Below are 26,180 nucleotides of genomic sequence, written 5' to 3'. Positions count from 1 at the left end.
AACCAAAAGCAACAGTATGAGAGCGGGAATAGTGAACCAAAACAGTAAAGTTGCCGGACAGCTAAAAAATAAGGTTAAACTCACTATAAGGCTCCGTAAAGTCAAGGGCAGCTGCAGATTCAAGTGATATTTCTCTGTAGGTTCATCACTACGAGCGTCCCCTTTCACATTGTCCCATTGTTTTCACATTGTCATTTGATACATTGTTATTGTAAAATTTAAACTCAAGCCATTCATTCATTCTCAGAGGGAAATGACTCTGTAGCTGCTAAATGATCCACTATGGTCATAAGCTAGCAGCTAACTTTGTCTGTTGATTAGTACTGGGCAGGTAGCATACTTTTAGAGCTGAAAAGACAATTCAAATCTCTGTAGATCTGAGAGAAGCATCGGGTGATAATCATCTGTGATTTCATGTGGTTAACAGCAAAATACTGATTATAAGTGCTTTAAATCATTTATTTATTTTTGTCTCTTTCCCCTTTTAGTCATTATTTGTAATGGCCAATTTTCATAGCACAATGGGATTTAACACTGATAGTGTTAAATCCCATTGTTAAGGCCCCGACATACCAAACTGACGGTCGGCCGTTGGACAGTTTGGGGCCGTCGGTGAGCATCCGTTGGCCTATTTTTTTTCAGTCTGTCTCGCACCGTCAGCTCTAGTCGGCCTGTGTTGGCCCTTGTCTGAGGTTTTTCGGCTGATTTATCATGTTGAATCGGCGGCGGTGCCCGTCAGTAACAGAAATCACTCTGATTGGCTGTTCAGCTTAATCGAATCAGTGCACGAGAAGAGAAACGGACGTTAGGAAATCAAGCCAACGAGAAAAATCAAGAGGAAAAACACAGAAGGCTCTTCTCATTTTTCATCTTCATCTCATCTGATCATTCCAATACACAGATATTTTCACAATGACAAGGCCATCTGAAATAAAGCTAAGTGGTGAGTGCGAGCGGTGTGAAAAAGGTCGGCATACACTGTTTTATTTTTATGTATATATCATAACAACGGCTTGTATATCCGCTGTCCTTGGTCTTCCGGTTTCCCTTTTTGAATGATGAATACAGACTATCGTGACCTGCTGGCAGCAGGCGTAGAACGTACTTGGTAACTGGCCGTCGGCTGTAGTCTTTGTGGTGTGTTCGAGTGCAACTTTTTGGCCAAGACAAAGGCGACGTGAGGCCTCGCTAGTTCTTTGATGTCGGCTTGGTGTGTCCCCAGCTTTAGCCTCTGGAGGGCAAAGATATCCATGAAGTCTGAAATTAATCTCAGAACTTCATCTCATTTGTCTATCTAATTGTGTTCCATGTATTTGCAAAATATGAAAGAAAATTCTCATAATTCTGAACTAATGAAAACCAACCAAAACATTTGAATAATACCATCATTCAATGACAGGACAAGCAATTTCAACTTTTGAGGCCTCTCCTCGTCTCAAATTGAAGAAGCAGGGTACCTTGGAAAGTCACTCCCGAGGACACAGCGCTGGTGAACACGCATGTGCTCTGTGACACGGTACTGACGTGAAAAGGTCATAGGACAGTGGGGGCAGGGGAAGGGCCGTACGCCAAGGTGGCTCCGCACATGTCTATTCAGAGAGCCTCGCTGGCTGAAGGAGCGGTCGCACAGAGAGCACTGGAAAGGGTGGTGAACACGGTTTAACAGGTGAGCTGATATATTTGTTGGCATACTGGCTGATGGGGTAGAAGGTATGCAGACAGACAAGGTAGATGACAAGGAGGCTTGTACAGAATCTGGCACACTGAGGGGTGAACAGATTGTCAAGGTAGTGGTCTGGTTCTCACCGTCTTTAGGGTTGGAAACCCCCTCCACAACCCCGGCTTTATGTATAACCTCAGCTCCTGGCCTGCTTTGGTCTTTACCAACAGATCTTCTTTCTTTAACATTTGTTTCTCCAACCCAATATTTAGTGTCAACCCCTGCTACACATGTTGCTTCATTCCATTGCTCTCTATTCCCAAACCCATTTGGAAATGTTTCCTTCTGGCCGAATGCATTAGCAACTAGCAACTCAGCAGGTTTGGCACTAATGTCCAGCAGTAGAACCTGGTCTGTAGTCCCTGTAAAGTGCTGTCTCAGAGGACTGTAACCTGAATTGGCAAAGGTACCAACCTCTTCATCATCACTGGACTGGTCTGAATGTTCTGGGTGGCTAGGATGGGAGTGTTTGCAACGAGAGTATCCGTGTGATAAGTGTGTTTCTTCCCGTGGTAGGCAGTGATATTGAAGATGTCCACGGTATGACGGCCCCACAACACTATACGTAGGTTCAGACATATTGTGATCCGCAGGCATTGTAAAAGTTAAGTGTGGCTCTGACATCTTTTCATGTTCCACAGATGTGCGGCGTTCAAAGCCAAAGAGATCAGCAGTGTCTCCATCCAAACGTGATTCTGGTGTGGTGGAGACAGGTCGACAAAGATCAACACTGTGGCTTTTGTCTGTCATAGCTGTGTCTCTGTTGTCTGAGTTATGTTCATGCTGGCTGGAGGCAGCATCTTTTGTGCCTGTCTCAGCTCTATGCAAGTTTGGGTACCAATCAATCTTGGGTTCATAGGTACTGTCCTGTCTGTCGGTTTCAGCTGGACACCTTGAGTGAATGTGTTCCTCTTTTGCTTCTCCCTCAGAACACAGATCTTCACAGTGCGAGTCACTTCCTGCGTCTGAGTCCTGTACAGGAAGTGGTACTACAGCTCTCAGATCTTGTGAGCAAAGGGACTGCTCTTCTGCTGCAGTTGTCGTCCAGACATTGTGGCAATCAGAACAGTCCAGTCGCTGATGTTTGGAGGGGAAATCATCAAAACTCTGATCAGTTTTATTCTGCAATCCTTTGGCGAAATGGCGGCAATCCTTATTCTTTGGCACTGAATCATCCTTAGGATGTTTTGTGTGATTCATATTCTGAAATGAATCACAATGAGCATGGCGATCATTATGATCTGTAATGTGGGATAAACCATTGCTAATATGTTCATCATTCTGTCCTATCAAATGATCTTTATTGCTGCTGTTGTAATCCTGTTTTACGATGTCGGATTGATCTGAATCCCAACTCTGTGTCCCATTATGATCTTTATTGTTTCCGTAATCCTGATTCTGTTCCCCATTATGCTTTTTGTGTCTAGTGGTAATACTTTCAACAATGCTGTCACTGTCTGTGCTTCCTGATCGTGAGACAGGGGCCCTGCTGGAGCTGACTGAGGCCTGGGATACTGGTTGGTAAGGAGGAGGCATTGGCGGCACGTCTGCCAGCTGGAGCATAGCTGCTCCACTGCTGTGGCGGATGACAGGCACTGCCCCACAGCACGGATGTGGTGTTGAGGAAGATGATGAGGAGGAGCCCTGTGAGGGCGAAACATTGTCCTTAAGCTGGGAGGTTGAGAGGCGAAGAAGGGGAGAGCAACGGATCTGAGTCATGTCCTTCTCTTTCCTGTTAGATTGCTTCTCCTCTGCTTTACTTTTCACGGTTAAACACAGTCGCTGCTTCTTCTTTGCGCTGCTCGTCTCTTCTTCTTGCATCACAGCAGTGCAAATTAAAAATGAGCTCCTCATGTCCTCAACTGTCTTCTCAGGCTCCTCCTCTGTGCCAGCTGAATGAGCTGAATCAAACTGATCCTTTTGCACCTCTTTATCCACTCCAGATACCCTGTGCACTTCACTGGTGCAAGGGATATTTTGAATCAAATCCTGAGGCGTCAGATTGCTTAAAGTGCTCCCACCTTTTCTGCTACAGCGGTTTGTACCATTTTTACTGTTAGTTCCACATGGATCTATGTCATCACGTGGGTCCACATTGGCTGAATATTGACGATCCTCTCTCTCCAGTGATAATGGCAGATACTTACAAGAATTGTTCACAGTTGTACTATAAGTATTGTTAATGTCTTCATATGGCTGATTCTCAGCTCCAGTGGAAGCCTTCGTATTATCTGCAGCTTTCGCCTCAGTCTGTTGCCAAGCCCTCAGAGCCTCCTGCAGTTCATCCATCTGCAGGTAGCTGGCGGCAGTGAGTAGATTGTAATATTGGTGCTGGCTGCGAGTGCATGGCAAAGCCCCTGTGTAAATGTAATCCAAAAGAAGTGCCAATACAGTGTCAGATAAACATTGAGCCTGCAGTTCCACCAGGGCACCAGTAGAGGACAAGATAGATGCCAACACTGGACTAGAAGCTGCCAGGACACACCTGGGGGAGCAAAGAGCAACCTGATATGTAATGCTGCATGAAACCAAGAACATCGTGTAAGACATGCAATGCAATTATGCCAATATGTACTTGTTGGTGTGTTTATGCTGCTCACTTGTGTGCAGGGTGGAGTTGACCCGGATTCTGTCTCTGTCTGACCACACAGTCACAGAACTGAGCTCGCTCTCTCTGGAGGTTCAGACTTTCCAACAGTGATGCTGCATGGCTACTAGCTTCCTGGGCACAGAGAGAGTACAGAGTTCAGTCAATAGTGGTTATCCTTTACCAAACAGAAGTTTATTCAAGTGTGCTATTAGTATACTTATAAGAGAGTATACTTTAAGTTTATTATTTATGTATTTATCAGAGATATACTTAAGTATACTTATATGCATACAGAAAAGTCTAAGTATACTTGATTTATACTTGCACTTAATCTTTTGATTGAGATATACTTAAGAAAACTATAATTAAGTATTCTTGACTTATAGGCCTACAGAAAGGTATATTTGGCTTGTGCTTACTTTTTGATAGAGTAGCCTATTAAAGCGTGTGAGAGTTGTAAACAAATGTTTTTTTTTAAATATGAATTTACTTCAATTTGTCAACAATTTTCACCGTTTTCGGGATTATCCGTTCACCGTGGAGACATGTGAGAAAAATTTATTTATTTTTTTATCATCACAAAACATCAAGTCAAATAGCAAAAGCAAGTCTCTTTGTGTAATACATAAATCATTGGCTAAGTATAAGTTTAAGTATACAAAGAGTACTTTCATAAACTAAAAAGTGTGCTACAAATATATATAAGTATACTTGCAGTATAAAAACTATTAAAACAGTTCTTTAAAGTGTACTTTCATAAACTAAAAAGTGGGCTACAAGTACAGTATATAACTATTAAACCTTTTCACTTGTAGTATAGTTCATAGTATAGTTGCAGTACAAAATACAACTTAGATGTAAACTAGTTGTGTACTCAAAGTTTACTGTTACACTTAAAGTACACTTAAAAGTATACTTTTATAAACTAAAAAGTGGGCCAATTTAGTCCCAAGAAGTATTGAATTAGTACACTTACAAGTATACTACTAGTACATAAGTACACTTCATAAAATAAACTTGAAGTATACTACTTTTTTGTAAGAGATTGCTGCTTAGATGAAAAGATTAAACAGAAGAATGGCACTGAAAAAGCTCAGAACAGATATTAGTGCTTTCTCTGATTGCTTTACAGTCTCTGTCTTAACCACTGCTTGCCATTCAAAGTTTAAGCAAGGGTTTAGACTTTGCAAGCCCCTAATGTATGCTACAATTGATTAAAACCTTATGTCCATCTTTCTGCCAAATGAGCATAACTGGCCCACATCTTCTTTCCGTTATCTAGGAGTGTACAAGCACAAAAAGTCCTCTCTTTTATGCTACAAACTGTTCAAATCATCGAGAGACATTCATTTTCAAGGTTTACTAGTTTTCTATAACTACTATGTAGTTTAATAAGCACATCAACGAGACAATAAAGGTATACTTTCAATATGCAATGTTTACAATCAGCTTACATAACGTATTACAACATAAAGCTACGACACCAATGATGAGCAAACTTGATTATTTTAATTTTCTAACAGTGAAAGTCAGAGTCATTACAGTAATACAGACTGTTTGAACATGCACATTATCTATAAATGAATATTCTCTTACCTCCATGTTATGTCCTGTGGTGTGCAGTGTCCTACCAGGTCTTGCTTTCAGTTGAATGGAGAAATGAACCTCCAAGGAGGCTATATAATCCCAGTCTACTACTATCTACGCACACTGTCCCATTCGGAAAACAATCACACGCTTTTCATATGTGGAGCTCGGCGTGACGTGGAGGAACAGGTGCTTATAAGGAGTGCCGGCGTCTAGCGTCACAATCTCCATGGCCTTTTATGGAGTGGGACTGAGACCAGCCCACAGAGAACCAACCCAACACCACAGAACTGTAGCAAACAGAAACAATATTTCTGTTCACATCACAAGAAGATGGTATCAGGGAAGATTTTTTTTTAAATACACAAATATGCAGTAAATTCAAAGTTGTCATTATGAAAGAAATGAGTACAGGACAGCGCCTGGCATTCATACTTATAAAGAATAATGAATTAATTCTCTTAGGGAGCTCCCTTTTTTGTCTTTCTCCTCAGGGAGGTCAGAGGTCAGCTACAAAATGGTCTATAGTATGCAGTGAGTCAGAACTGTTATCAAAGTTTTAATTTGGCTTAATTTGTCAACTTTGAGTCTCCACCAGAGTTTGCCACTGCGAGTTACACAAAAGCCATCGCTGATGCACTGAAGAACAAATCTGAAACATATCTATGTGCTTTAATTCTACAAAGTGAAGCTTCTCGAGGGGCAAGGACTATGAGCCGCCCCCCGGCTGACACAATGTTGACAACTCCATACTGAGCCATTTCTCCACCCTTCCACACCATGTGCTTGTCACGGCTCTTAATCTCTGCAGCACTCTAATGTTACCCCCACACGTATAGCTGTCCACTGGTCAGTAGGACATTTTCCCTGGCAACTATGCAATGGAAATACTACTGCAGCACAGACTATCACATAGTGATCATCATTTGAAATGAGCACTAACTACAAGTTAATAATATTACACAACTAATATCAGTGCCAAATAAATATATGTATAAAATATGTATATCACAAATATGTATATAATTTTAGCGAAATGTATACATAAAAATATATAGCGGATACCTTAAAGACGGTATTTTTTTAGGTGTGCTATCCTTTCAAAATCACTGACACAACAGACGGAAAGAGTTATAGGTTTACTGTAAAATTAATTAATTTATGAGAGAAATTCAATTGTTTAATACAGAAATACAATTGAATACCAGTATTTTGCTTTATACTGACCATAGCTATAGATGCCACATGTTACAGTGTTATCATTGTACTAGTATCTACTACAGTATAGTGCTTTCAGTATTTGAATGTGTAGTGTGTACCTGGGTGGTTAAGGTGTTTAAAACCACGTAATTACAGCGTCCATGGTTCGATTCCAGCTGGTGGACCTTTAATGCATGTTGCTCCCATCTCTCTCTCCACTGTGTCTCTCTTCTTTGTTACTGTCAAATAAAGGCAAAACATACAAAAAAAATAAATAATCTTGAGTAAAAAACAAAACTCAATACAATAATACATAATGAAAGAAATGATGCTATAACTTAAGCAACAACGACACACACAAACTAGTACCATGTGTGTTCGCCAAATGGCTTTGAGTGATTCCATTCACTGGGTGCTGGGTGACATAGCTCACGTACTGTGCTCGCTGCACGCTAAGGACAGAGGGTCTAACTAGGGCACGCACACACACAGCTGCAACTTCTGGAAACACATCACGTTCTGGGACTGTATCTATAAATCATGTAAAGGCTAAAAGCCAATTTGAACTGTGTGTGGCAATCCCATTTTAGACTATTATATTCTTAGTAAGAGTACAGTAAGTGATGATTTAGTTCCAACATGGTTCCCAAATTAGTGAAAAGATACAAAGGTAGTTCAAATAGATGCAAAAATACCCAAGTTATAAGAACAAGTTCCCTGTTTTTTTCACAACCTATATTAAAGCCGATATATGGATTCCTATCTTCCATGTATAATGTATAAAAAAAAGTTATTTTTCCTGTTTTACTTGTCGTCCTTTTATTATCTACTACACCCGTGTTGTCTGTTTGTTATGAGCCCTGACGAAGACCTACAGTGGTCGAAACATGTTGTCTTTTTTATGATTTTGCCACTACAATATAGGGTTTTTAATATTTCCTTCCTCCTTGTTACTCATTCTTTTATTTTGAAGTGACTGGATTGCCCTCCTGTTTATCCCTCCTGTTTATCCTACGGTTGAGCATACAGTGCAACCACTCATCTCTTGTTACAAACAAGAGATATAGGTCAAACAAGAAAGTACATCTTCAGATGCGTCTGTAATTTCCCTTTGGCACTACCATTAGGCCAGATTGCATTCATATCTAATAAAATCCCAATAGGCACTTTGTACAAGCAGCACTTTGTATTTCAAAACACAAACTGACATTTGGGGTTATATTTACTACCGCTCAAGGCTATCTTTACTATTTTTATTACTGAAGCAACTGAAGCCAAAATTCTCTGGCGCACACACTTCTGTGCCTGAAGTTGTTGAGTACTTCTGTAGCTATTGTTCTGTACTATCTTCCTGCACAAGATACAGCACAGGGTTGTCCTAACACACATACAGTGTAAGGTGGATTCAACATGTCCCTGCCAGCAGAAGCACTGCAAGAGCACACCACATAGACAAGCGTGTTATTTTGTACAATTGCATCATATTTAGGAGCTGGTGCTCTTGACAGGTGGATCTTAATGGCTTGCAAATATACTGAAATATTTTTGTTTAAGCGCCCAACTTTGTAGTTTTTTGGCAAAGTGAAGAGAAACAGGACTGGCCTACAGACTGGACACAGACTGTATGCGGTATAAGAAGTGGACGTAGTAACCGTGACGTCACCCATTGGTTTGTGGACTGCCATTTTGAAGCCTCTAGACCAGCATTTTGGCTGTCGCCATCTTGGTTATTTGCAACCAGAAGTGAGACGAGAGGGTGGAGCCGAGTACAACCAAATGCTGAATTAGACATTTTAGGCGACCAAAAATGTTATAATCAACATTCATGAACTGAAAACACACTAAACACATCGAAAGCATACCCTGCTTTATGGTCTAACTCATATTTACAATGTTAACTGAGGTAATTAATCAAGTGAGAAGTAGGGTCATTTTCTCATAGACTTCTATACAATCAGACTTCTTTTTGCAACCAGAGGAGTCGCCCCCTGCTGGCTATTAGAAATAATTCAAGTTTAATGAACTTCAGTTTTGGCTTCACTTTTCAGGCCCTGGAGTTGCCCACTGGTTGCTCATTGTAAAGAAAATCAAACTCTTAGATCAAAGTACTGGACAAATTGAAATTTTGACCTACTGATGGCATTATATGAGTATATGAGACTGACTATAGTCAGGGGCTCACAGAAGTTCACAAAGACCATGAACGTCTACACCAAATTACATGGCCTTGCAAGCAAACGTTGAAGGGATATTTCACTCTGAACTACAAATGTCAACCTGCTGGTAGCACAAGAGGAAAAGTCAGGGGATCCTCAAAATCATTAATCTTCATCGTTCACCAAAATTTCATGGAAATACATTCTACAGCGTTTTTAATGGCTAAAGCACAAGCCCTAAAAGCCTTTACTTGACTGAATTCGACTGGCTTTCAGGCTCCAAGCCCACAGTTAAATGTTCATGACAAGATAGTTTTCATGTGTACCTCAGGAGTTCTCCAAGCTCAAGAGTTCAAATGCTAAAAATGTGCACATGGCACTTCAAATAAAAAAGATCAACCAAATAGGATGCTGCACACATCCACATAGACACCCCGTACCTAGCTGACTACATACCAACCCTGCTTCTGCAACTCGTACAATATAAAGCTCCAGCTGTTAAGTTCTTGTTCCATTTTTACATGTAACATCATCTTCATCTCACGCTGTCTTTTACTCACACATCCAGAACATTGTAGTCATGATATTTGGTGTCTGCTATTCTGAGCTCTTTGGCATGACACTGTACACACTCATCCCTACATTAACACCCCTGCAGAAACACAGACACAGTAGCAGCAGGACAGCAATCAAAAGTGACAGAGCGTTTTGTTGGCCTTGGAGTGCATACCGTATATTGAAAGTGGAACATCTCGAGTTCAACTCCAGCTGGGGACATATGTTCCACTACCAGTATCTCTTGTCTGTCTCTACTTTCTATTGATAAATACTGAAACACAAGAAAAAAATGTCTGGCAAGTATTTTAATATTTTAAATTCAATGGTTCAAATGAGACACAGAGGATGCAAGAGCAGAAAGTCTTTAGAACAGAGTTAACAATGCGTCATGGGCACACCTAACACGGTGTGGTCCAAATACCTCAGACAAGGTAAAGAAAAATCATCTGAAAGTTCATCTGATCTGAAGCTTTATGTTACCGAGATGTTTCAAATAAAACCCTTAATTATTTAAAAGTGAACCGTGTGCAGGAAATTCTTCCTTTCAAAATAAATCCCTAAAAGTATGTGTATTTGAGCAAATATTTTCCTTTAAATATTGCATCACAGATGAGTTTTTTTGTTATTTTTAGGAACTTTTAATACAATTCTTTGTCTGTATTATATATGTATTTTTTGAATTTTTAACAATATACATACTTAATAGGCTTCTTTTTTGACAAATTCAGTGCTTATTTCTCCCTGACGCTTGGCCATTTTTCTATTCTCTCTCTGGTTATTTTAACTGCGTACTTTTCTAATGGGACCATAATTTACTACATTAACATTATGCAGGATTGAAGAAGACTCATGTTTACAATGTTTACAGAGGTAATAAATTAAGTGAGAAAGTAGGGTCATTTTCTCAAAGACTTCTATAGAATCAGACTACTTTTTGCAACAAGAGTAGTCGCCCCCTGCTGGCTGTTAGAAATGATACAAGTTTAAAGGCTCTGACACACCAAGCCAACAGTCGGCCGTCGGGACAGTTTGGGGTCAACGGTGAGCGTCCGTCGGCCTAGTTTTTTCTGTACGTCCTGCATCGTCGGCTCTAGTCTCCTCGTATTGGAGTTTTTTCGGCTGATTCAGCATGTTGAATCGCCGACGGTGCCCGTCGGTGAGAGAAATCACTCTGATTGGCTGTTCAGCTTAATCGAATCAGTACACAAGAAGAGAAACGGATGTGAGGAAAGCAAGCCAACGAGCAAAGTCAAGAGGAAAAACACAGAAGGCTCTTCTCATTTTTCATCTTCATCACATCTGATCATTCCAATACACGGATATTTTCACAACGACATGGCCATCTGAAATAAAGCTAAGTAGTGAGTGAGAGTGGTGTGAAAAAGGTCAGCATACGCTGCTTTATTTCGTGTACGTTTCATAATAACGGCTTGTATATCCGCAGTCCTCGATCTTCCGGTTTCCCTTTTTGAATGACGAATGCAGACTACCGTACCTGCGGGTGTGGAGAGTTATTTCATCTCACGCAGGCGCAGAACGTCTGTGCTAAGGGGCCGTCGGATGTTGTCTTTGACGTGTGTTTGGGTGCAACTTGTCAGCCAAAAGAAAAGCGACGTGAGGCGACGCAACAGGCGGCCTTCGTCGCTGCTAGTTCTCTGATGTCGGATTAGTGTGTCCTCATCTTAACAGACGGGTAGGCCCTGTTTATACCTTAAATAATAATCCAAACTTTAAAGATAACAATTTAATAGTTGTCTTACACCCTTTGAAATTAAGAAGGCTTCGCGACCCCCTGTGAAGCTTTGGCGACCCCTAGTGGGGGTCGAGACCACAAGGTTGGGAACCACTGAGCTACAAGATCATTTAAGGTCAGGCAATGAAGTTGGGTGCTGAGATCTTTAGTATCACCCATTCTACAGCAAATGTTTGTCAATGGAAATTGCATGGCTGTATGCTTGATTTGATGCATTTTTTTAGCAATGGGTGTGCCTGAACCCACAAACTATTACATTTTAAAGATAAAGTGCATATAGCTAAAGGCAGGGCAAGAGAGGCTTCTCCTGTAATGCCTGTCAACAGCCTCTCTCCTATTTTTAGTATTTAACATATGTGCTCTATTCTTAGATCCTTCAGCACAGAATGGAGTACCAGCTGAAATACATACAAGAAAACTTGAATTCTTGGATCAATTTGTAAAGGCCATCTGCAACAGAGCCTCTCAGATCGAGTCAGAGAATAGATCTCTAGACCAATCACATGCCTCGTTCTCGTCATCAACGAGGTTACAATGGGATACATCCAGACTCCCCTCATCAACCGTCTCACTGTCACAATTTCCTGTTCGTGCCGGACCTCTCTGTGATGATGTGAGAGTTTGATCCAACAGAGGTCTTTTACAATTAACTCCATCTGCCTGATGCCCTTCCCGCGAATATCCCAAAGTACTGCTGCTGTTTCCGGTCAGCATTCTTCTTCTGAGCTTCACTCTCAGTCGTGTTTCAGCAGCAGGAGTCGGAGGAACCATTACTTCATTGTCCTCATAATCACAGACAGTCACATCACAATCACTGACTCTTCCGGTCGATCCTGTGTTTAGAGCCCCTCTCTGGACACTCAGGTGCTGCTGAGCCAGCAACTTTTTATGCTCATCTGGTTTCCAGAACCTCCTTTCTGGGGTAAATCTCTGGCTTTGTCTCCTGGATGTCGTACTCCACCCCACGTTTTCTTTTGCAGACTCTCTGCCACACTGGGACAGCTGGTTAGCACTGACACGGTTTAATTTACAAAGAGAAGAGGTGGTACTATCGGCTGTTTTTTTACTGTCCAATTCAGGCAGATTTCTGTAAAAAGCACAAGAATCTTGACCGTCAGGTTGTGAACTGAATTCAGCTGATGTCAAGTTTCTGTATGAGAAGGCAGGCGAGCCTTTCACAACAGCTACTTTAACAATGGGGGTGGACTGAGAGGGAGGGATGAAGTCAATATCTTGTGTGCCTGTTAGAATTAAACTGTCTCTGTTGACGCATCTTTTACTTTTCAGTTTCTGTTTGTGTGGCGTTGAATGTGTATTCATTTCACTCCTCCGGTGCGGTTTGTCTGGTTTGGAAAGCAGTGAATGAGCTCCCATGGTCGTCAGTTTGACAGTTTCTGCATGTGTGTTGAGCTTGTTTGCGCTCATATCGATTATGAGTGAGCTACTGAATAGGTCGGCTGAACAATTGTAGGTATCCCCTTCAAGCTGCTCTTCTTCTTCATTTTCAAAAGACAGAGAACTGGCTTTCACGTCCTCCTGATTACACTCATGGGAACACATGTTTCTGGTTTGACTCTTGTTTGCACATCCAACAGGGTTCTTATATACCTGGCTGTCACCTCCATTCGGTCCAGGTGTATTGGCGATATCCAGTAATATCTGTGAGTGACGGTCTGTTATCTGCCTGTTACTTTGACAAACAGAAGTTGATTTATGTGATACGTTCTTGTCTTGTGAACTGATTTCCAGGTTGTTTCTTGCTGTTTCTTTCAGATTTTGCAGTGGCTCTGTTTCACCAACAACATCAAAATCATTGTTTTCCTCACACAAAAACTCTGTAAGACTCTCAGAGAAAGGCAAATCTTCCCAAGCCAAGGAGCTGGACAAAAATGTTGTGTTAGAAAACCCCTTTGCCTTGGAGCTGTTGTGGCCAGCTGGGGGGGGACTGAACCAAGTGTTTAAGGTGGGCTTGTTTCCAAGAGCTTTCCCAATAGATGAGCGTGGGTATTTGGCAAATGATGGACTACTGGAAGTACTGCACTCTAAGGAAAGAAGAGGTGACAGCGCTCTCTCCTCTGTGACTTTATGCTTCTCCAGGTAGCCTCTCTGTGCATGTGGTGGAGTTTTGTTGTCGTCTGTCTGTCTGCTGTTCTCATCTCCACTGTCCTGGGTACTTCGGCCTTCCTCCTGTTCTGCTGATGATGTAACTAGTCCTAGTGACTGTTGCCATGGTGGGGTGGGAGTAATGGTGCTGTCTTGTGAACTAGGATGAAAACAAAAGCAACTGTCAAGAAATGTCACAAAAGTGAACAATTCATCCGGTGACACCACCTGACACAGAAGATTTACACTGAAAATCTCTGCTTGTGCATTAATAAATGATGTAGTGAAATGGCCGTAAAACAAATTAAATGGTGTAACGTGTTAGCTGAAATGCAAGAAAAAAATGAAAGGCACATGTGAAGTATAAAGATAAAAGCATGTCAAACTAGCCTTGTTTTTACAGTACAGAGAATATCAAAAGCAGACTTAAAAACGTTTCAAAAGAGTGGTACAGAATATAAACATGGTGTCAGTACAGACAATATTTAATATAACTCAGAAAATAAAGACCCTCAAGTTTATTCTTTGCAATTTCAGTGCCTTGATTTTTTCTTACATTTAAAAAAAACAAAAACCTGTTTGTGTTATAGTTCTATATGTCAGCATAAATGTTGACAGTTTACTTCAAATATTCAGTAAAAACTCAACAAAATGATCCCTCAGTTCTCTACTTTGTAAACAACAATAGTAACTCAGAGATTCAGATTCTGCTATCAGTAGCTTCTTAATGTCATTACCTTTGCAGTGACTGGGAAAGAAGACCTGAGACAGAAAGTGTGGCATTATTGAAGCTGCTGGCTGGAAAGTGGCGAGGAATCAGCAGCAGGGTTGTTGCTGGGGGTCTGAAGGTTTTGCTGCAATCAGTGGATCCCAGCTCATATTCTGCAGCTTTCTGAAGAAGGATCCGATAATAACTGACCACTGTGCAGCCTCCCAGGCCCGTAGCTTTGGGGAGAATCATCTGACTGGCAATAAAGTGGACTGCTTCTTTACTGCTGGAGCCATTCGCGACAGGCCCTCCTAACCAAGGCCCACTTTCTGTTTCGGTTACCTAAAAGGACACAGAAAAGACCAGGGTTGAGAGCAAGCAGCCTGAAGACAAATGAAATTCAATTAAGTACACAATTTGGACATGTTGTTCAAATATGTATGATTATAGCCCAACCAAAACTTGATTTTTGAGGCCACTGATTTCAACATTTTAGACCCTAAGATTTGTTTTTAGCCATACTAGCAGCACGGCTGTAGGGATGGCGATGTTGGTCTGTATTACTCGGCTAATATTAGTTATTAGATATGTATCTAATAACTAATATCAGCCAAATAGAGCAATACCTATCGCAACTGTACCTTTATACCAAAGATGAAATGTCTGCCAATGAAACAGTCCTCGACAGCCTTCCCCAACAATGTGGATCTGTTTGATGCTCCATCCAAGTTCTCCACCAACCTACAACATTACAGACACAACAGAAATACACACTGTAAAATACACACTCATCACTTAACTGACAAAGAGAGGACACTCATAACAAGATGAGCTTTATAAATGTGCCACACTAAACACTGATAAAATAAAACTAACTTGTGTATTCCCTCTGACCAACACAGGGTTTTATAGCACAATTACGTCACCTTACCTGACACAAAAACGTCCACTAACATCATAGTAGGTTAATACCCTTTTCTAAATTAAAACATTAACCTTCAGGTAAAAAAAGACGGAGGTACTGTTTCACACTGTAAATGCCAGATTTTTAATACTAATAATAGTGTCGTTTAGGCCACCGTCTACAAACTATGACACAAGATGTGCCAAGAGTGGCTTACCTCCCTCGCTTTAGGGCTAACCCCTCTTAGTCGATTAGTCGACAAATCGGTAATTTTGGTCTTAGTCAACTAAGACTTCTTTGGTCAATTAGTTTATGCTTTTTCATGCTGAATGACTTATTTCTAAAAAAACTTATGAGCACATCTCTGGTAAACACAAGATTTAAAGTGGTGCTTTTGTGTGATTCTTTGTGGAGAAACTCAGTTTTACAGATCTGTTGATTAAATCGAAATCGTATGAGTGTTAGTCAACTAAGAATTTTTTGGTCAAGGACAGCCCTTCCTCGCTGTAAGGGTTACTTCGGTATTTTTCAACCTGGACCGTATTTTCCTATTCTTGTTTTTGTGTTTCAGTGACAAATGGGGTCAACAATTTCTGAAATTGGTCCAGTATTGAGGGATAACGCTGTAACCGGCAGCTGCGAAACGAGCAGCGAGGGCAAGTGAAAAGCGGCAATGTAATTACGGTGCCAGCTTGCACCAATAGCACCCTATTGCAGCCCATGAGCAGCCGCCGTCTACAGCGCTTTCCCTCAATAGTGGATCAATTTCAGAAATTGTTGTCCCTATTAGTCAATTAGGCAAAAAACAAGAATGGGAAAATAGGGTCCAGGTTGAAAAATACCGAAGCTACCCTTTAACCTTTTCCAGTGGAACCATTGCAACATACAGTATACTACCACCAAGGAGTAATGCTGCATGTGGACCAGGAAGTGTCAGGTGAGAAATCCACACAGAGACTTGTACAAAAAACAATGTCAGATATTAACTGAGGAGACTTAAATATATATATATATATATATATATATATATATGATATTTAATATGCAGTCTAAGTGTTCAACACAGAGTATTATGTAAAGCTATACAAAGTAAGTTTAAGGTCCCTTTAAATGGCCTGCAAAGTATGAAAGCATTTTTGGTTGTGTGTGATGTGTGTTGATATGCTACAACTTAGAGTCAAATTCAATCCTACCCAAAACAAGATGTTCATACTTTATGTGGATGTTGCATACTGATGGACAGAGCAGTAATTGCAGACATTTTCAGTAGCTTGAAAGATAATTTGCCGTGCTCACCTCTGTAAACCATTTGCATGAATGCCAAAGAATGGGTTCAAGCAGGCTCCAAATACTGTTACTCCAAATATGCATCTGTCCCGGGCCACCCTCAGTGACAGACGATATCTGTACTCAACCTGGTCCCTCAGACAGCTGTAACCACACTTGGAGCATCTGCATCTGTGGTGGATGGACAGAAAAGACAGGTGAAACTGTGTCCATGTTTGAGTGAGTTATAGTTCATTTGCATTGTATGAATCAATTCATTTTATGTTTTTTCTGGCTCCAAAATGTCAACAGGGAAGCTCCTGTAGCCGGAATATTTTGGCTTCACTTTTGTACAGTCAATAGTATCACCAATTCCAGATGTTCATAAACATTTTTAGCTAATGACAGATGTGTAAGTAGCCAGGAGCTATGATTTGTGTTGCCTTTTCTAATAATTTGTGAATCAAAATGCCTTTCAATTAATTTTAGTTGAACCTACATTTTATGAAACCAGGATTTATATGATTTATTTGCACAGAAAAACATTTCATCTACTTTATTAAATGAAATATTAGGCTATTTTGATTGATAATTGATCACACTTTACTTTACCCCTTATTTAGTGTTTCTAAGCAATATACAAACATTAGTAAATGGTTTATAACACACTATAATGTTGCAACAATTATAACTTCTCCTTTGAGGATGTATTTTACCACAACTGTTTTATTATATTGATTTATTAAGCTCATTAAGCTCATTCAGATGCAGCCTTTTGTAGGGTAGCTACCTCTAAATGAATTTATGTGAGACACACTAGTGTACCAGTATTTATCTTTAGTTAACTCTGACAACTTTAAAGACTAATTAGTCACAGTAAAGTTGTGAAAACACAGTTTCTCCTTCACACCTCTGATAAATCAGTGTAATCATGGGTTGTTTGTGTTTTTACCTCGTCGTGTCCTGCTGTTCAACATGGATCCGTGAGAAGCAGCCTTTACAGCACGGATAAAACACACAGGCATCTTGCACAGACAACACAACACAATCCACCAGAGCTCTTCTCACAGACATCAAGAGAGTCTGTTAGGAGAGTAAGTTACTCTGAGGCTCTCAGCTACAGCTAGCCACAAGCTATCTTCTTCTTCTTCTGCTTGTTTTGGTTTACTGTCTGTTGGAGAGCCAGCATGGAGGTGCATTATCGCCACCTACTGGACTGGATGTGAAACACAACATGGGCAGTGAAAACAATGTATTCTCTGCTAAATCTGGAGGAATTTTAACACAGAAATACATTTTATCAAAAATCAAAAATTAAAAAAAAGATTTTTATATTGATGTGTATTCCTCTTACTTATAAAGAGCAGACAAATGTGGAAACAAGATAAGAACCTGGCAATGTCTTTCTGGATCTATTTCTATTTATTTTACTGTTTTTTGTGTCTGAAATGTACATTACGCTTCAGTGAAATACCAATGTAACAGAAGGATATTTTTATATATACCTTTTTTTTTTATAAAACACTATATCCTGACAGGTATCTGTTTATCTTCTCTGATCTCCTCCATTAGTGCATGTGACAGGTAATCTAAAAAAAAATCATGTCCCTCTGTGTCCTCCGGTGCTCCTAATGGCATCTGCAAGATTTCACAGACCGAAGGAAAACCACCAATTAGAGCTGATCTGGAGCCTTGCCGTCTCTGAGCAGCTGTCAATCACTCGTAAACTCTGATCAGTCAAACTAGGCAGCGCTGATCAAATATGAATCAATATTCTGTTACTGTAATGACTATTTCTCGAACTTGAATTACAATATGATGAAAGGTTATTATGGAATTTTTGGCAAATGATGCCAAAAAACATTTTGCCTACTGCAGGTGTAATGCCTGTTTGACATTTAAATGATTGTCTCAGTGTTTAAAGGATCTGACTATATGTTTTATACACAGTGCACACAGTCTCAGCTGCAAATCTGTTTAACTGAAATATCATAATCCGGCAAATAGATATATAGTCTGTGATTCTTGCTTTATCACAAACTATTTCCAAATGTTCTTTTCCTAAGTGTGTTGATATGCAGCACTAAAAGTACACTGAATTGTTGCTATAAATGCACAATCAGATCTTAAGCCCCAGTGAACGTGTCTGAAACTTTTTTTTGGTCCTAAATTTTTGTTCTCTGGGTTACTGAGTTCATATGTTTTAGCAGATAACCATGAGCAGGCGAGGCTGGCTGTCTGCCTACTGCAGGTTTAACGTTACACTTCCCTAAAAAAAAAAAAAAAACCTGACCTGACGTGTCTTGGGTAACCAAAGTCATTTCAAAACTTATTTCATTTTTTCTTGTGAAGTCTGACAAAGAATTGTGCAAACATTCAGTGTCTGGTCCGTCAGATCCTGTAGAGATCCAAGATAATAAAGTCGTAACTGATGAAACATGAACTTTATACAATAAAACAATTATATTCGAGGCTGTATGGTTCACTTCTGAATATTGCAATCATTCAAAGAAGAGGCAATCTTACTTTTTCTCATTTATTTCATTGATTTTATGGTTTTATGGTTTCAAAAGTTAATTCTAGTATGGCCTGTCACAAAAGTGTTACAAATATGTTGTTCCTCAATTATACCAAAGTGACACACTAAATTTCTCACTACATGTCCAGGCAGAAAAAAAAAATATATGTTTTACATTACCATAAACAGCAGTTAATCTACTGAATGTACTTAGTAAGAAAGGATATCTCTGAGGTTATATAAATTGTAAAAATCCAGATCATCATCCATCCTCACATAGTGTCATGATAAAATCTGCAGTGAATGATGAGTGTAAAGTCCCACTGATGGTTTGTGTCTTCTAAAACAGCTGGAAATGTGGGTGTTTGTTTACCACAGAGGGGCTCTGGTCAGCACCCCCTTCCAGCTGCGAGAATCTGCCACCTGCAACAGAGCAGGGCGGTGTGTGCAAACATGAAATTGACAAAAAATGATACACAGTAAGAAACACAAAGACTGCAGAAACACCGTACAGTAGAGACCGGAGCGTAAATTAAAAAAAAATTGGAAGTGCTTCTGAGACTGTTTCAGCTAAGTACTCAACTATACGTTCTGGGAAATTGCAATGTGCAAGGTTTGGTAATTAGATTATGTTTTTATTATGTTTGATCAGAATAACTCACCTGCATTCTCTTATGAAGAAACCTCAACTTCTGGTTGAGACATTCAATATCCTGAGACAAAAGTGTTACATGGTCACGTGGATGTAGAGATGCATATGAATGTAAAACACCTCTTAGTAGTTTAATCATAACACACACTATCCCACTGATATTGTCACATTTTCACAAATAAAATCAAATAACATTTCCCATGAGTGAGTGGCCAGGGTTACACCCATATGCATGGTTGTGTTGTGGTTAACGTTGTGTTCACTGTTGGCCTAGAGGAAAGTTCAAATACCTGGCTTAGTTTTTCGTTGCGCCTGAGTTTGATCTGAGGCAGAAGCTCCTCCAGTCTCTGAATCTGCAATAAAACATGGAATCTAAATTCATCTTCTGGCCGGTGATCAGGCTTTATAATCCGGACAAAATTAAAATAGCATGAATAAATGGTAAATTGTTTAAGTAGAAATGAATATATTTACAGTAAAACAAGCAAAAACATGAGCCTGTGCTAGTCACAACAATCTTTTGATGAAAGAAGCGTCCATATTTATGTCTAAGAAAAACTCTTCTTAGTCTGGGCAGACTTTAGATGTTCTATTTAGTGCGTATTCGTTTTTGCATCTACTCCAAATTTGAAATGCTGTATCTTAAAAGCTTTACCACAAAATGATTAACGTGATTACTATGTTAATTTCTCCCTTGTCTGACGGAAAAGGACTTGCAAATTACCAGAGAAGATGTATTTTTGTATTCTTCTCAGCAGTGTCATTATAGATCATCTCCTCATTGGCACTTTAAAACATACTGAATGGATATTTGAAAGGACCTGTGGTTGAACAGGTTCTCCTCCAAAGGTGTATTGGAGCAGCACTGCTGAATACATGCAAATGAACAGTTCACACTGTACCATTACCAAACCACTAGTTATTGTATTAGTGCTATAAGCCTATGTGGTTACTGTGTCTCACCCTCCTGTCAATAGTCTGCAGCCTGGTCTTCATGCTCTTGTTGATCACAGTCATGGGAATGGTTCTGGGCTTGGGACGCACTGAGAACAGAAACATCACAACCATTACAGACATCCAAACCTTGCCTTTTCTTCAGGCTTAATTTATGCTTCACTTGTGTAAGAAATGGATATGGCTAATAACTGATTCAGGCATAAGTAAGGGAGTAGGTCTATTATTACATTTCTGCAGCAACTACCATGTATTCTTGAGCAGTTTTGAATAAAAAAGGAGAATACAGTAGGCTATACAGTATCATCCATAGACTGTATATAAACATGGACAACATGACAGCTCCCCAAAAGTGAAGCCAAAACATCTCGATCGCCCCCTGGTGGCTGGCTGCAGTAAAGATCCTAAATCCCTCCCCCTCCATGTTAGCACAAAGTACACGTCAAATAAATTTCTCCCAAAGATGGCTTCTGTCATTTGAGGTAGTTCTTATCACACTGATTTATGTTCAAGTGTTAATTTTTCTGATAAGTTTGGTTCTAATTAGTTATTTGATGATATAAAAAGGGGGTGCAGCCGTGATTCTCTAATCACTAGCAAGCTGCGGCCGTGCTCGGCTCGTAATTGGCTCAGGTGGCTATGTGGTCGGGACATCGGTACTGCATTTAATGAAATCAGAATTTATGTGATTTATTTGCACAGAAAAACATGTCATCTATTTTATTAAATGAAATAGTAGGCTAGCGTTTCTAAGCAGTATACCAACATTAGTAAATGATTTATAACACACTATAATGTTGTATGCAGCAATATGGATATTTTTTATGTTTTAATGTACAGTATTTGGCAACAATTATAACTTCTCCTATGAGGATGTATTTTAAATTACTACAACTGTGTTTTATTATATTGACATTTATTATTATTACTATTTCTGTTTACACGGGTGCCCACAGCCAGTTAGCTTAGCTTAGCACGAGGACTAGATACAGGGGGAAATAGCGAGCTTAGCTCTTTTCAAAGATAATGAAATCCGCCCACCAGCATCTCTAAAGCTCATTAAATACTATTTTTATATATTGTTTGTTTATTCAGAACAAAAATGTAAATTGAAAAATGATTAATGGATAAAACAAACAAGATATTATTAGCAAGCTTTAGAGGTGCTTGTTACTCGTTATTCTAGAAACAGTGTTGCGTGATGTAGAAGATACTGTCAAAGAGAAAGAAAGGTGAGTCCGCTCTTACCATGCTGAAAGATCTTGGCTACCTCAAGCACATAAGGCCTGTGGTGAAAAACACAGTTGACATCAATAAGTGCTTAATAAATGGAGTATGCACTGAATAGATGTATACACTAACTGTCTACAGTCAAAGACTCCTTACATGTGCTTGCTGTTAGGAGGGATCGAGCTGTTCAGAGGGATCAGACAGCCACGCTGGTTCCTTATCTACAAACAGACCAAAGCACAAGTGATCATTTGACAATTTTAGCTACAACCAAAAACTGATTTTTCTTTCTTTTCAACAATATTCTGCAGACATGCGCATGTCATGCATCTCTAACATGAGGGCAAAAGAGTCATTGTACCTTGAATATGACATTGGAAGAGTTCAGCCCAAAGGTAGTGGTGATCATCTGAAAAGATATAACAACCAGAAAGCAGTTCAGTTATTTTATTTATCTTTTTATAAATTATATTTGTTTATATTTTAATATAAATCTTTATATGTTATATAATCTGTGCAGGTACAATAATAATAGCAACAGGTGGACCACTTGCACACCTGTATGATCACGGTGACCTCAGCTGCTGGAGGAATGGACACTTCTCGAAGAGCCACCACTCTGTCGTCTGCAACAGATAGACAGATGTTACTTTCAAATACGTCACCGTTTAAAAAGTGTTTATAGAGCAACCTCTAGACCACTCCAATAGACAATTTGACCCCTGAACTAGTGAATCAGTGGATATATATCTAGTTCTTATTTTATTTAGCCTAGGTGTTTTGTTTTCTCCATTTACATTATTCTACTAAAATGTGCTGTCTGCTGAAGGGAGTGTGTTGCCCTCTTTCTACTCTTTGGGGGAAATGAGAGTGCCTTTGGATGCAAATGAAAATGAAAGCAAATGAAAGCCCATAAATTTAATCTGCAGCTGCCAGAAATACACTGATCCAGATTCAGAATAACAGTGAATGGATGTGAAACTACATTAAGGTTATGAAACATTCCCCTTACTTTTCTTATCTCTCTTCTTGTACAGTAAAGCCCAAAACCCCAACAATCATCTCAGTGGAAGAATCCAATGGGAATTTTGAAGTCAAGTGGAGGACAAACCACAAAAAAACGTTTTTCAGTGATAGTTTGATGGCTAAAGTGACTTACCATATAAAAGGAGACACTCAAGAGGTAGGAGCAAATTCATATGCACTGTAGTATCATATCATATCATATCATATGTCTGTATAACACTGAGATCCTTTGCACTGGAGATGTAGACTTAGTCATGGGCATTTGATTATGTGAGGTTGCCGATAAGTTTCTGAACCATCTTTTTTATAATTCTTGTTTCTCCATACCAGAAATCTATATTGATCAAGCCGACTACACATGACGGACTGAATAACTATGAAATATCTGGTCGAGACTTGAAATCAAGTACAACATATGTGGTCAGCGTCAAAAGCTACACAGACATTAGTGACAAGTTCAGTGACAGTAGTGAAGAGAAGGAATTCACAACCCGTAAGTGTCATCTTTTCTGTCTTTTTGTCACTTTTTATGTTTAAAGGGACAGTGTGTAGCATTTAGGGGGATCTATGTGTTCGTTAGTGTATAATCACCTGAAAATGATCGTGTTTTGGTTACCATAGAATGATGTCCAATAGACAGTTTGACCCCTGACCTCTTGAAAAAGGGCTGCAAGGCATCTGGACAACAACCAATTTATTAAAGTCCCCTTCCGCTCAAAATGTGTTTTACTTATGGTGCCTTACGGTGGATGTTTGACCTTCACTGTGCCAAATAATGTAATACTAGAAGGCTGATTTCCCGTTCATCATGCTGGATGAGGAAAGTTTCTCTGTGCTCATCTTGAATCTTTCTGTTTCAGATGTGAACGAACAGACATGATTTTGCGACATCACAACTACTGGAAGACAATCATGTTCCAATATGCAACTTACACAAGTGTGATGTGGAAACATAAAACCTCCACTGGTATATCCACCGCTATATAAATGCAAGTCCATTCTACCATTTCACTGCACATATACAAAGAATGAACTTTACCGTGTGTCCAGTATTTCAACTTTTGAAATAAAACATATTTTCATCTTCATAAATTCTGGATTTTTCAATGAGGAAGAAGGAGTAGATGTAGTTTTAAGAATTTTAAAAAGGTAAAAACTAGGACTGTCAAAGTTAACGCGATAATAAAGTGTTAACGTAAATTAATTTTAACGCCTTTAATTTCTTTAACGCAACTTGTGATTTTTAGGGTGTAGCGGGCTCAGTTTTAAAGCTAGAAAACCTAAGGAATCCATTGGTACCAACACTAGCTTGTCAGGAAGGACGTTAAATAACGCTCAACTTAAGCAAAATTTTGGTGAGGAAAAACTGTCTTGGCCATTTTCAAAGGGGTCCCTTGACCTCTGACCTCAAGATATGTGAATGAAAATGGGTTCTATGGGTACCCACGAGTCTCCCCTTGACAGACATGCCCACTTTATGATAATCACATGCAGTTTGCAGCAAGTCATAGTCAAGTCAGCACACTGACACACTGACAGCTGTTGTTGCCTGTTGGGCTTGAGTTTGTTATGTTATGATTGAGCATATTTTTTTTATTCTAAATGCAGTACCTGTGAGGGTTTCTGGACAATATTTGTCATTGTTTTGTGTTGTTAATTGATTTCTAATAATAAATATATACATACATTTGCATAAAGCAAGCATATTTGCCCACTCCCATGTTGATAAGAGTATTAAATACTTTAAGGTACATTTTGAACAGATAAAAAATTAATCGTGATTAACTATGGACAATCATGTGATTAATCGCAATTAAATATTTTAATCGATTGACAACCCTAGTAAAACATATTAGACAATAAAATGTCAAACACAACCACAGACAATTTATTGGCTGTAATCAATCAGTTTGACAGTAATCCCATATTCAGATTAAAAAAGGCTTTTCATTCCCTCTTTGAATGACTCAATCTGAGATGTGTGTTGCTGCAGCCAAGCTGATAAACACTCAACAGTCAAATACAGCTGATGCTCTCCTCTTTGACCATAAATGGATATAAGCTTTACTACACCTGATCATTTACAGAAGTAAAAAGAAAAAATAACTTAATGTAGCCTATGAATAACGTGAGTATGCTGGATTTATACCATGTCCATGTCAAAAACATGAGTGCATAATCAGTCTGCAAAGGGTTAAAGAGGCTGGTTGCCATGGACACAGATGCACAGACCCAGTGCAGAGAAATAAAATAATGAATCACTGATCATAAAGTCAACAAACTTATAGAAACCTACGAACCGTGTTTGTCAAGTCGTCTCAGAGCGATCCAGGCCTTTGATGCATGAGGTGATTTGTTGTTAGACATTTTAATGATCCGACCTGCAGCACGAGACAGCAGAGAGAAGCCTACCTGCGACATCCGGTCAGGGACTTTCAAAATAAGTGTTTATAAATCTACTCTGCACTCCAATATGTTAAGTGTCTAGCTCTTGGTAGGCCTATACTTAACAGTAAGTATACTATGCATATTAAAAAACACTTTGACCCACAATGCAATGCACAGGGTAAATTAAACCTGCAGTAGGCAGAATGTTTTTTGCATCATTGGGCAAAAATACCATAATAACCATTCAGCATATTGTAATTCAAGTGTTCTGTGAGTTAACTAGACTTCTGCACCTCCTCATCGAGGTTGCCAACCCTTGTATGTTTTGTACACCACTGCTTTTTAGATAATTTTGTCAGCCTTTTGTTTGTGTTGTTTCTAAACAAGGCAGAGACTTAGTTAGGCCTGGTTTGGATTTATTAATTTTGTTTATTTGGCACAACCATTTTGTCCCTACCTCCACCACATTTTTGTCAACCTTTAGTCATCTTTAATAAACACCTTTAATTTTGCTCTTCACTTTGACTTTGTCTAATCATTGATTGTTTGTTTAGTTATTGTTCCACCTAGTGGACGTAACAAGTGGGGGCTCGTCCGGGATCTGAACCCGGGACCTCTCGGTTTGGAGTCCACCTGTGTAGAGTTGTTCAGCTGCTGACTGGCTAGATGGTAGGAGAGTGAGACAATCAGCAGCTGAACAACTCTACACAGATGGACTCCAATCACCTCCATTATCACTCAGACATGGCAGCACCTGCAAGACAAGGGGGAGGGAGAAAGGCTCTGCAGGCCTGTCTGGCCCACATAACAAACAGCCCTTGCAACATAGAGACCAACTGTGAAATCCACCTCTTCTGCTTTTGTGA

The 26,180-nt window shown here is 39.6% G+C and overlaps 3 protein-coding genes across 3 annotated transcripts; all 3 read right to left on the bottom strand.

The window, feature by feature from the left end:
• Window positions 1-1,094: 1,094 nt before the first annotated feature.
• Window positions 1,095-6,107, bottom strand: LOC119479104. The gene is made up of 4 exons (XM_037754342.1): window positions 5,907-6,107; window positions 4,321-4,442; window positions 1,445-4,205; window positions 1,095-1,301 (listed from the first exon to the last, which is right to left on the bottom strand). Exons 1-4 carry the CDS (start codon window positions 5,910-5,912, stop codon window positions 1,278-1,280), a joined length of 2,913 nt encoding a protein of 970 aa, XP_037610270.1. The 5' UTR covers window positions 5,913-6,107; the 3' UTR covers window positions 1,095-1,277.
• Window positions 6,108-11,183: 5,076 nt separating this feature from the next.
• On the bottom strand, window positions 11,184-17,726 carry ddias (DNA damage-induced apoptosis suppressor). Its single transcript, XM_037755836.1, has 5 exons — window positions 17,499-17,726; window positions 16,577-16,738; window positions 15,018-15,117; window positions 14,405-14,718; window positions 11,184-13,827 (listed from the first exon to the last, which is right to left on the bottom strand). The coding sequence occupies exons 1-5, from the start codon at window positions 17,618-17,620 to the stop codon at window positions 12,030-12,032; spliced, it is 2,496 nt and encodes an 831-aa protein (XP_037611764.1). The 5' UTR covers window positions 17,621-17,726; the 3' UTR covers window positions 11,184-12,029.
• A 1,346-nt stretch (window positions 17,727-19,072) lies between these two features.
• si:zfos-1056e6.1 (uncharacterized protein LOC107988029 homolog) lies at window positions 19,073-25,357 on the bottom strand. Its single transcript, XM_037747101.1, has 9 exons — window positions 25,227-25,357; window positions 22,459-22,526; window positions 22,262-22,309; window positions 22,057-22,121; window positions 21,919-21,956; window positions 20,680-20,759; window positions 20,007-20,069; window positions 19,727-19,777; window positions 19,073-19,487 (listed from the first exon to the last, which is right to left on the bottom strand). The coding sequence occupies exons 1-9, from the start codon at window positions 25,345-25,347 to the stop codon at window positions 19,434-19,436; spliced, it is 588 nt and encodes a 195-aa protein (XP_037603029.1). The 5' UTR covers window positions 25,348-25,357; the 3' UTR covers window positions 19,073-19,433.
• Between the last annotated feature and the right edge of the window lie 823 nt (window positions 25,358-26,180).

Source organism: Sebastes umbrosus, chromosome 2 (assembly GCF_015220745.1).
Source record: "Sebastes umbrosus isolate fSebUmb1 chromosome 2, fSebUmb1.pri, whole genome shotgun sequence".
In the NCBI taxonomy this organism is placed as follows: Eukaryota; Metazoa; Chordata; class Actinopteri; order Perciformes; family Sebastidae; genus Sebastes; species Sebastes umbrosus.
The sequence above is the reverse complement of the archived record's forward strand: the minus strand, read 5'-3'. Positions and strand labels throughout refer to the sequence as shown.

Excerpts from the sequence above, each read along its gene's own strand:
- ddias (XM_037755836.1), bottom strand. The coding sequence starts at position 17,620 with ATGTCTGTGAGAAGAGCTCTGGTGGATTGTGTTGTGTTGTCTGTGCAA. Across the intron at positions 16,739-17,498 it reads GAACAGCAGGACACGACGAG|ATGCAGATGCTCCAAGTGTG; the intron begins GTAAAAACACAA and ends CATCCACCACAG. Across the intron at positions 13,828-14,404 it reads CTTTCCCAGTCACTGCAAAG|TTCACAAGACAGCACCATTA; the intron begins GTAATGACATTA and ends TTTTCATCCTAG.
- si:zfos-1056e6.1 (XM_037747101.1), bottom strand. The coding sequence starts at position 25,347 with ATGTCGCAGGTAGGCTTCTCTCTGCTGTCTCGTGCTGCAGGTCGGATC. Across the intron at positions 22,527-25,226 it reads GAGACGACTTGACAAACACG|ACGACAGAGTGGTGGCTCTT; the intron begins GTTCGTAGGTTT and ends TATCTGTTGCAG. Across the intron at positions 19,778-20,006 it reads GCAACGAAAAACTAAGCCAG|GATATTGAATGTCTCAACCA; the intron begins GTATTTGAACTT and ends CTTTTGTCTCAG.
- LOC119479104 (XM_037754342.1), bottom strand. Across the intron at positions 4,206-4,320 it reads CAACTCCACCCTGCACACAA|GTGTGTCCTGGCAGCTTCTA; the intron begins GTGAGCAGCATA and ends TTGCTCCCCCAG. Across the intron at positions 1,302-1,444 it reads TTCCAAGGTACCCTGCTTCT|CAATTAGATAGACAAATGAG; the intron begins TCAATTTGAGAC and ends ATACATGGAACA.